The 11172-nt window shown below is 38.4% G+C and overlaps 1 protein-coding gene across 1 annotated transcript; it reads right to left on the bottom strand.

Annotated features, from left to right (window-relative positions):
* Positions 1-4258: 4258 nt before the first annotated feature.
* LOC107716497 (uncharacterized) lies at positions 4259-5647 on the bottom strand. Its single transcript, XM_016522977.1, has 4 exons — positions 5126-5647; positions 4777-4932; positions 4594-4691; positions 4259-4520 (listed from the first exon to the last, which is right to left on the bottom strand). Exons 1-4 carry the CDS (start codon positions 5645-5647, stop codon positions 4259-4261), a joined length of 1038 nt encoding a protein of 345 aa, XP_016378463.1.
* Positions 5648-11172: the final 5525 nt, after the last annotated feature.

The raw sequence follows: 11172 nt of genomic DNA, 5'->3' as shown, positions 1-11172 counted from the left end.
TGACTAAGTGAATTGCAATCTGGCACGAGTACATGCATGAGCATGTATGATGCTGCTGCTAATGCCACTGCTGTTATATGAACAAGGCATGCTTAGTAATTACTCCTCATGCGAATAACCTGCGCGTAGTTTTAAAATTTGTATGTTTTCTAGTTTAAAAATGAACATCTGTCGAATGCAATAAAGTACTGAATTCAGAGTGAAACTCATTTACTTATCTAGCTGTTGAGTTTCAGAGAACTCTGAAAGTGCGCTGCAGGAATCTCGAGTGAATGCTAGCCAGCCATTTAAATGCAAGGCAGTAAGCTCATTGGCTGCATATGCAGCATGAACCAATCAGCTTGTGCCAAGTCGTTTAACTCTCTGAATAGCATCGGTTACGTTAACAACCCGTCGCCTGCGCCATCTAGAGTTTCATGACTGAACTATATATTTAGCAGTTTCTGGGCCACATTTGGCCCGGGGACCAAGCCGAGTGTCAGCCAGATCTGGCTATAGTCTGAATCTGGGCCAGACCTGGGCCATATAAAATAATATAATTCACTCTACATTATGCGGGGCAGATTTGGGCCATGTCAATAAATAAGTCATTTTACAGGGCGTGGGCCGCATCTGGGCCAGAGGAAATTTTTTGTGTCTGTTTTCAGTGTTGGGCCAGTTTTGGGCCGGGGACCGAGCCAGAGGTGGGCCAGACAAATTTTGCTATCTGGGGACAGTCCCTAAATTCAGTGACAGACGAACGTTAACATAAAACAGCGAGCTAGCATGAACCTACTGAGGAAAACTGAGTTAGGAAACACCACTGTTAAAGGGGTCATATGACGTTGCTAAAAAAGAACATTATTTTGTGTATTTGGTGTAATGAAATGTGTTTATGCGGTTTAAGGTTCAAAAAACACATTATTTTCCACATACGTCCTCTTTTGGAAGGCCAAACAAAGTAGTTTCGCTTTCACAACGAAACACACAGCGTGCGTCTCCACGACATGGCGGCGGCGGTAACAATACTACAGCAAGAATCAAAGTTACGCCTTCTTTCTTTGCGTGAACATTTGGGCGGTGTTATGCAAATCTTCCCACACACACTGAAAAAAATGTTTCATTGGATCATAGTAAAAAAAATACGGCAACTTGTTACATCTAATTACTTTAATTTATATCAACCTAAAAAGTTTACTTTGAAAGTAATTAATTATCCATTACATATCCAAAGCAAAAAGTGTCTTTGGACCAAAAAAAATTTTTAAGTTTAATGAAGTCTTAAATTATAATTTGTCTCAATGTTTTCTCTTTGTATGAACTTATTTTTTTTACTTCTTTTTAAACCAAATATCCAAACAAACACAATTTAAAATATCATGTAATATCAAGAAATTTGTTTACTTTCAGAATGTGTTTTGAATGATTGATTTTTATCATCTGTGTGAGATGAATGATTTCAAGTGTCAAACTTTTGACAATTTATTTTGTCACAACATTTTTACAATGTGTATAACATCAGACAAAGCATCCTTAACAAATACACATTGTATAACAATGTAAAAAGCTTTCCATTGGCATACCTTAGATGGAACACAATTGAGGTTCAGAAGAAAAATAGACTTCCATGAACAGTCAATTATAAATTACACAACCAAGCCTTTACAATTAGGCTGCAGTTAAAACAGGTTTGGGTCAAAAAACGCTTTAAAAGTGGCATTATATAACTAAATACCTTTAACCCTCTATGGCATAATGTTGCCCTCAGGCAACAAACCACTTTTTTGGACCTTACACCCCCCCCTTAATTTTTTAAATAAAAAAATGTATACATATAATATCAACTGACATGTCTGTTCAATAAAATGATGGGCTGAAGTGGGTGTAGCCTTTTGTTTGGGGATGGAGCAGTCATTTTAGGAAGAAAAGCTGCATGGTACACAGTGCCACAAATTTGTAAGATAAATAGCACAGCATAGCAAAAAATAGCATAGTTTAACATGTTTAAAATGAAATATCTTTATATAAAAAAATATATGCATGTGCATCAACATGTACATAAGTATGTTTGATTATTAAAATACTTATTTTGTTTTTATTTATACTAAAACTGTGTTTTTTTGTTTGTTGCCTCAGGGCAACATTGTGCAGTTAGAGCACTTTTGTTCAGGTAATAGGCCTATCATGCTAAAGTGTGGAAGCATATTAGAACCATATGGTGCATTCAAGTCCTCCTATGAATTTTATGTTTACGAGCTCTGAAAACTCAAAGAATGTGCATTATGTGTGTAATTTATTATTATTATTATTATTTTATTATTATTATTATTATTATTATTATTATTATTATTATGCCACAGAGAATCAAGCCTATCAGCTGGTAAACTGACTGAATGAGTAGTGTTTTGTGGCAAACTTTATCTTCACACACACACACACACACACACACACACAGAGACACGCAGAGACACACACACACACACACACAGTGGCACACACACACGCAGTGACACACACAGTGGCACACACACAGTGATGCACACACGCAGTGGCACACACGCAGTGGCACACACAGTGGCACACACACAGTTACACACACGCAGTGACACACACACACACACACACAGTGACACACACAAAGTGGCACACACACACACACACAATGACACACACACAGTGGCACACACACACAGTGACACACAAGCAGTGACACATCCACAGTGACACACACATACACACACACACACACACACACACAGACACACGGACACACAGTTATTTGGATGTTTACAGTATAACAGTGGCACACACACACAGTGACACACAAGCAGTGACACATCCACAGTGACACACACATACACACACACACACACACACACACACACAGACACACGGACACACAGTTATTTGGATGTTGGTTTACAGTATATGGTAATATCTGTAATATGAGGAACATTTATACATGAAGTGTTGTAATTAGTAATAGTTTGTTTATTTGATTGTTTGATGTTTTTGAATGTTTAGAATTATTTGTGATTGATGCTTATCAAAATAATAGCTTTTTCTAATGCATATATTACTTGTTTTCTTTAATACACATATATAGAAAACCTTGGTGTTTTTGTACCCTTATGGCACATTGTTGCCCTGAGGCAACAAACCAACATCTGGATCTGGGGTGGGGGGGCGACAACTTTTATGATGGCTATATTATCAGGGATCCCCAAGCTCCCAAAAAATGAGGTGAAATATTTTTTTCCCCCAACAATAAAAAGTCGTGCCATAGTGGGTTAATAAATCATCTGTCAAATTACCCAAATGGTGAAATAATTAAAACAATGAAAATGGCTTTCCACCTTCATGGAATAGTTCACCCAAAAATGAAACTTCTGTTGTCATTTTCATAACGTGTCTCTAAACCTACGTTAAATAAAGTCAAATACTTGCTTGAGGGTTTTGGGTGAACTATTAAGCATACCTATGATAAACCACAAATTAGGTTTAGTGTCCAGTTGAATATTATTTACCAAAACAAGAGAAATTGAATGAACAGTTAACTTTGAAAACTGATATATAAAAAGGCTTTATACATTTAAACATCTTAAGGCCAATAACATTTCCGCTGATTTTGAAAAAAACAACAACAACATTTGGTTGAAAATTTCAAAGTGGTATTACACAACCAAACACATTGAAAATAAAACATCTATCAAATTGGTCAATTTAAAAAACAAAACAATGTAAATACGTTCACCATCAGCAGAAAATTGTAGCTGGGTCAAAGGAAACGAGTTCACTCCTGCAGCTTTTGAAGAAGAGTTTAATTAATCAAAATATAAATGATTCAAGTACAATCAATGTGAAGATAGCCATTTATGTATTAAGTTATTCCACTATTATAATCATGTGTATTTGCCTGCATGTATAGAAATCTGTATGAGAATGGAATGTGCAGACATATGGTGAAGTACATGATAAGCACATGATGGCACATAATGGGGCCCTTATTTTCACAGAACATAAAATTAAGGTCTCATGACTGCATCGTGATCCCATATGAATGAAATGTATGTAACATGCCCAGAGAAAAAACTGTATATAAGAGGGTACAGAAAAAGATTCGAGAGATTGCTCTGCAGAGTTCTCTCAGGTTTTATTGTCTCAGAAATAAAATCTCTTCTGGCATCAAAACTCCAAGACTCTGAGAAAGATTCTTCACAACAACGGCAGAAGCCACCACACTTTGAAGAGAGGTTCTGCACCCTTCGGGCTCATCTGCTTACTCTATGTCCATGATAATTTTTTGAAAGGCCTCAAAGGTATATTTAAGTCCTAAAGGATATTTTAAGTTCAGTGCATAAATGAGTCCAAACATCATGCTACAGGCACATGCAACAGAGGACAACTCATTTAGTACCTCCACACCGTCAACGACAATGGCAATGTCCAGTGGATGACTGAGAGCATCACTTTCACGTATCACAGAAACCGCCATGGTGGTCTTTTCAAACTCTCTCTCCGCTTCCTCCCTCAAGCCGCCACTGCCAGAAACACCAGTCAAAAGTTTAAGGCAAACATGGTTGGAATAAATTCAGTGGTTTGTCATATGTCAACATTACCTGGTTTTCTTTGATCAGACAGCATGCATCTTCACCAATGTATATGTTGAGGCACTTCAGCAGGCACTCTCGTCTGATGTCTATGTCCAGACTCTACAAAATGTGTCAAGGTTTTTAATGGACCAAAACACTACTGATTTGATTACCACTAACAATTCTATTCACATGCAACTAATACCTGATCCATCACTTTAATAGTGTCCTTAGTTTTTTCACGGACGGCTCCACCTTTGCTCCTAATAACCTGGAGAAGCTGAGAGCTCTGTCTGTCCAAAGAGGCCAAAAATCTCGATTGCAAAGGTAAAGTCGTGATGCGCAAAAGGTTTGCATTTATCTGTAAGAAAGAGAAACAGACAATATACTTGATAGACTAATAGACTAATATCAGAAGCTGATATTACTTTTAGAAAACTAGTTTTAAAAATACACAGAGCATTGAACATCAAAAGGTATAATTAGTAAACTATGATAACTTCATGTTTAATGACTAAAACTTTTACATTTTACAATGAAATAACAGCTTTTACCTCCTCTTGTGGAAACAGAGCTGGCCATCGTTCTTGCAGTTCCTGAACACTAGGTTGCTTTTCCACAACTTCTTGTCTACGTAAGGCAAATGTCTTTGCCATTTTTTTTCTCTGATTGTCCATGCATTGTTTCTTTTTTTTCACTTTCTTTAAAAGTTCCAGGCGCTCAGTTTCAAGGTTCTCTGATGTCTCTCCAGCAGGAAGGGATGTCACATGATTGGCCTCTCCACGTTTAGGCCGTTCAACATTATTGGCTGGAAAAGCATGATCTGAAGCTTTGGTTTGCAGAGAATTAACCGAATACTCTGGGCATCCAAGGCCTTTCATCTGTGTGTGTAGGTTTACTATCTTCATTTTAAGTCTCTGTGTCCACCCGTAGCAACCATTGAAAGATCCTTTTTCTGCCAAGCAAGGGTGTTTCTTGACAAGTGCCTCTGAAACTTCACAAAAGTTTGCACTGCTGGGATAAGATTTATACTTGTAGATCTCATCACATATCTTCTCCAGAATGTCAGACTTCATTTTTGGAGTGACAGTCAGCCTTGTGCCATTAGCCTTAAAAAGTGCATTTCCTCTCTCTAGTTGGAGTTCAGTGTCATAAGAAATAAGAGCCAAAGGACAGAGTATCATCATTAGACGGGGGCGGATCACTTGTTTGAACAGTGAACGAGACTTCGTCTGGCAAATGGATTATCTTTATAGTGCCAAGATTCTGAAGTTCTCCAGTGTTTGTCAAATTTACAAATACATCACCAAAGTCTTTGTCCTGATACTGTAGTCTGAATGTCCCCTTTAATCCACAAGCTTCCCTCACATTTTCAATGAGCTCATCCACTGATTCTGGAATCCCATTTGGCAGAAGCAACTTTCTTGAATCATCTTGACTCAAAATAACCAAAAGCTTAGCAGATATTTCCCCTGCCATGCTGAACAGATTCTGAAAAAAAAGAAAATAATTAAGATTAGATATAGTACAAGTAATAGATAATTGTTAGACATTTACATGTTCAACATATTTTTACTACATCATGTTGTGCACTTTTTAGAATATGTAATCAAATCTAACCTTACACATGTAGGTATCTCTACCACAATGCGTCTCCCCCCAATTGTGTACTGAACCAGTGGATATGGGTCTCTAAGATCATGGTGCTCTAAAAGTTCAATTTTCTTGTTAAATGACTGGACCAAGACATAGGCTCTATAATGTTCAGTATATCATGCGTCAAGTCTTCTAACAATAAGCAGTGGTTTGTCCTGCAGTACAATCATTTGTAACATTTCGCCAAACTCTGGAAGTCCTGAACACTCGCCATGTGTAATGACCATACTTTCTCTGTGATATGTCTTCACTCGGAACATCAATGGGAAGATTAGAAACATGAGATACTTCCAATCTTGGTGTAAGCTGTACTGATACAGATGATACGCCATATGAAACTGATGTCTTTTTGACAACGATAGGAGCACATTCTTGAAGCAGTTTGTATGACGCACAACTCTTTTAAAGAAGCTATGTTTAGCCTCAAACCACATTGTCCACAGAGCAACCAGAGGGCCAAATTTCTCATTTAGCTCAGGATAATGCTCTAAGTAGTGGTGTTTGGGCAAAAGTTTAGTGTCAGGGAAAACCTCTTGGAATCTGATCCTATGCTTGGATATCTTGAAGGCCAGATAAGCTATAGAATCTTTGGTGTGTGAAGGAGCAACAACAAGGTCTACAATATCTTTTAAATCATTTAGAAGTTGCCATGCAGGTTCATTGGCAGGCACTCTGTCTCCAATCAAGAAAGAAAAAAACCTCAACAGGCTCCAATTTTCATGGGTATTACCCCCTATTGTTCTTTTTGCAGAAAATGTGAGAGGAACAGTATGGGGGCGATTTGTTTTGTCATTCCATTTGAATGGAAAGTTCTGAATTGCTTTATTAAGGTGTTCCAAGGTTAAGTATTTTTTAGATAAAAAGACAGTCAATGACAAAGCCATCTCAAGGGGAACAATGCCCTCAAAGAGATCGTGTACAATATCAGGCGGGATCCAGTGCAACTATTGAAGTGTGATAACTTCTGTGAAAATGCAGACACCTTTCACAACAAAATGGTGAGGCAAGTCATTGTCTTTGATAAATTGAAGATGTGTGGAATGTAGTTCTTCAGTTCTCAGGCAGAATGTTTCAGATCAGAATTCTTTAGTCTGATATTCTTCTTTCTCTGCTGTACAAAATCTGCAGATATATTTTCCAGATAAATTTTCCACAAATCCTGCAATACTATGAGCACCAAGATTGTCAGCAACATTGTATTGAAATGTGCCCTTCACCGTCTTTCCCAGTTTTTCAATGAAAAGTCCATGTTTCTCCAATGTGACAAGGTCATCAATCAATGGTTCCAGCGCTCTGTCATATCCAAAACACTTAACATCACTGCTATTAATTAAAGCAGCTAAATGTATAGCAGACAGGGAGGACTGACATCCTTCATGTAAATTACCCAATATCCAATAAATTGTAAAAATGTTGTGCTTTTTCTTCGATGTGCCAAGGGGGTTACATATCTCAAATTCATCAACATACAGTATTAAACAGATAGCAGGTTCAGAAAGCAGTTAATTTCTTTAGAAGTTGAGTGAATCAAAAATGCACGTATATTTACATTCTTCACCTCTATACACTGATTTTAAATGAAGGGTATTATCAAGTATTGGCTGGCAACTTAGAATTTGCTACAGAGATTTTAGAATTGGAACATATTGAAATGTGGAAAGGGGACCTTGCTCTCCGATTGCTGTTTGAATTGGATGTGACTGGCAAAGAAAGGAGGCTAACTCCTCTACAACAACTTGATCAACTTGCAAATTATGTTGCTGCAGCAACTGATGAACAGATGAACAGTTTCATTAACAACTGGAACAGAAACTGTAATAATTAAATAATTATTTAATTATAAGTCTAATTAAATACTGCAACTCCTGCATAAGGTAATCAATGGCCACACCAGGTACAAGAAAAACATGCTCTAACTTTAATAGGACTGAGGCTAATTTATGCTCTATAGCTTTGGACAAGTCTTCTGTATTTTCTGTGATTGGGACAGAAAGGGTAGGTTCATCAATCGAGTGTCACATGTATGTTCCCGTTTAGTTCCTGTTTGCCCTTATTTGGTTTAGTTACTGTTATCATTATTAGTTAATCATCGTTCATTCTGTTCACCTGTTATGTTTCATTATCCCTTTTGTCTCCTCTCCATTTAAGCCCTGTGTTCTCCTGAGTTTCTTTGTCTCGGATTGATGTTAATTTAATGGAATACGTGTGTTGATGCCTATGAATTCCCCTGTCCTTTGTTTTGGAGTTATAATTAAAGACTATTTACTCATCCACAATATCCACATTGACCACCACAAATATCCACCGCCCCCTGCCATCAGCTCCCGCGTCTCACACACACACAAGCACGACTTTAGCCCTAGATTTAGCAACTTCCAGACCCTTTTAGTGGCTTTTTTCCATAGAATATTCACACTGACAAACCTAGCGACTTTTTTGGATAAACCTTAGCTATCGTTCAGCTGGAAGATTTCGCCAGTGCTGTCCCGCGAACGCGAGGTCTGTGTTGTAAACTAGTTGTGTACTTAAAGTTTACTACTGTTATACTTAAAAGTATACTTTTATATATTAGAAAGTGGGCCAATTTAGTCCCAAGGAGTATTGAAATAGTACACTTACAAGTATACTACTAGTACACTGATATTTGTATACTTACTACATAAAGTATACTTAAAAATATACTTGAACTTTACTTAAGTATACTTACTAAAATAAACTTGAAGTATACTACTTTTTGGTAAGGGTATTCACTATTCAGTGTGGTATTTTTGGACAACATTCACTCATCATGACTGTAAAATATGGCATTCTAAGTCAATATACTGCAGTATTTCCTCTCTCAATCAGTAGAAAATATGGTTAACACCCGGTCATGCATGAAAAAAAAAATACTGTCATGTACCGTGAAACCGGTACAATTTTGAAAAATCCCGTGATATAAATTTTTGGTTATACCGCCCAGCACTACTCACATCTATGTAAAACAACAGTAAATCTTAATATTTTTTATGCAAACATGCGTATATGACGTTAATAATACACTCAAATGTATTTTTTTAGAATTACTTACCCATTTTATTGATTCCAGTTCATCAGGTTGTGTTCTTCCATGCGGTGTAACAAAATGGCGGAAAGCTCAACATCTCACATCTCAACGCTCGACCACTGATGATGTCAGTAGTCACGTGACTACGGGGAACGCAATATTTATAATTCGATTTTAAGAAATGCATTTGCATTACACTAACAATACTTAGTTTTAATTTGAATCCACCAAACTTTTTTACGTTACACAAATGCCTAGACAAAACATTAAATGTTTTGAGTCAGATCAAGTATAAAAACTTCTTTAGAGTAATGACATGCTTTGTGCACTTTTATCCGTGCATTGACGTAGACATGTGGGGGCGTGTTTAAATGAAGCGTTTTAGGAGGGCGTGGACGAATCTTAACTTTTATGAATAATATCTCTTTGGGTTTGAGACTTTAGTCTTTGCAACTTTAGGGATCTTATCTATTCATGAACAGCTTGTAACACTCCAAAGAGAAAGGAAAACTTGGAATCGCATCATATGACCCCTTTAAGAACATCTTTTGTATTTTATTTTCAAGTTTGTGGTCATGTCGTCTGCATCGGAGGTCTATTGGAGTCTTTTCTTCTGATTGCCGTCGTAGCTAGGGTTGCCACCGTCAGCAAGGCAAAATAAGGGACACCCATTCACGATCCCCAACACCCCCTGCGCCCACATTATTATGTAATTATTTGTCCTATTTTTATCTAAATAATTTAGCATTTTTAAAGCTTTTTTAAAATGCCAAATTGAATATGACATATATGCTCAAGTGGACTCTCTCTCTATGCTATCCGTGAGATACATTGAAAGACTTACCTGCCTGTTATACTTACCTCCTGTGTTTCCTCCAGTGTGTTCTCCTGTGTTCCATTTCCTAGTCCGTTCCAGTCATCAGCTCCGTGGAAACTCTGTGTACTCTTCAGCTGAGGTGTGTGCAGTCCTCTGTCTCCCTTCCACGATCTCCTGTGAGGACCAAATACGGTGTTACTCTCCTCATCTTCCTTAAAGACTGATATTAAGCTCAAATACTCACCTGCCCGAACCATCTGCATCTCTTCCTACCATCTGCTTCACTTGCTGAGAATAAACAATATTGTATTTTTCTAATCCTCTGTGTGAGTCTCCTTCCGTAACAGAAGACCGGACCACAAAGGGATTCAGCAAGATGAGTGCACCCGACCCGTTCCAGGAGATCGTGGATGCCCTCAAATGGATACTCACCCCTGCCACTGTCACACCACCGGTCACACCCGTCACCAGCACCGCTTCCTCTTCCACAACAATAGTTACTGGTCCCATGGCCAGACCAGTGTCCCATGGCCAGACCAGCGCCCTTCTCTGGCTCGGCGGAGGAGTGCAACGGATTTCTGCTGCAGTGTTCGCTCTCACTGGAGATGCAGCCACATCTTTACGCTATGGAAAGCGCCAAGATAGCGTTCATCATATCACTGCTGACGGGGCGAGCACTTCAATGGGCAGAGACCATCTGGTCCCAAGCTGGTACAGTAACTAAATCCCTTGATAATTTTGTTGCACATTTCCGAGAAGTCTTTGGTAAACCCATAGGTGATACCTCTGACTGTGGCCAGTTATATCATCTCTGTCCATAAATGATTACGCCCTCAAATTCAGAACCCTCGCAGCAACCAGCGGCTGGAGCACGCACTTCTGACCACCTACCGGCAAGGACTGGAGACGAAGGTGCAACTTCAGCTTGCAGCCTATGATGATTCCTATGGCTTGGAACGGTTTATACAACTATCCATCCCCAGCGCTACTCGTATGCAATCTTGCATTGCGGAACATCAACTCTCACCATAGACTCCACTCCTTCGTCGGCCAGACACCATCAGCCCTCCAGAACCAGGTCA

The sequence above is a fragment of the Sinocyclocheilus rhinocerous genome, unplaced genomic scaffold (genome assembly GCF_001515625.1).
Source record: "Sinocyclocheilus rhinocerous isolate Xijiao unplaced genomic scaffold, SAMN03320098_v1.1 scaffold3072, whole genome shotgun sequence".
NCBI classification, from domain to species: Eukaryota; Metazoa; Chordata; class Actinopteri; order Cypriniformes; family Cyprinidae; genus Sinocyclocheilus; species Sinocyclocheilus rhinocerous.
The sequence above is the reverse complement of the archived record's forward strand: the minus strand, read 5'-3'. Positions and strand labels throughout refer to the sequence as shown.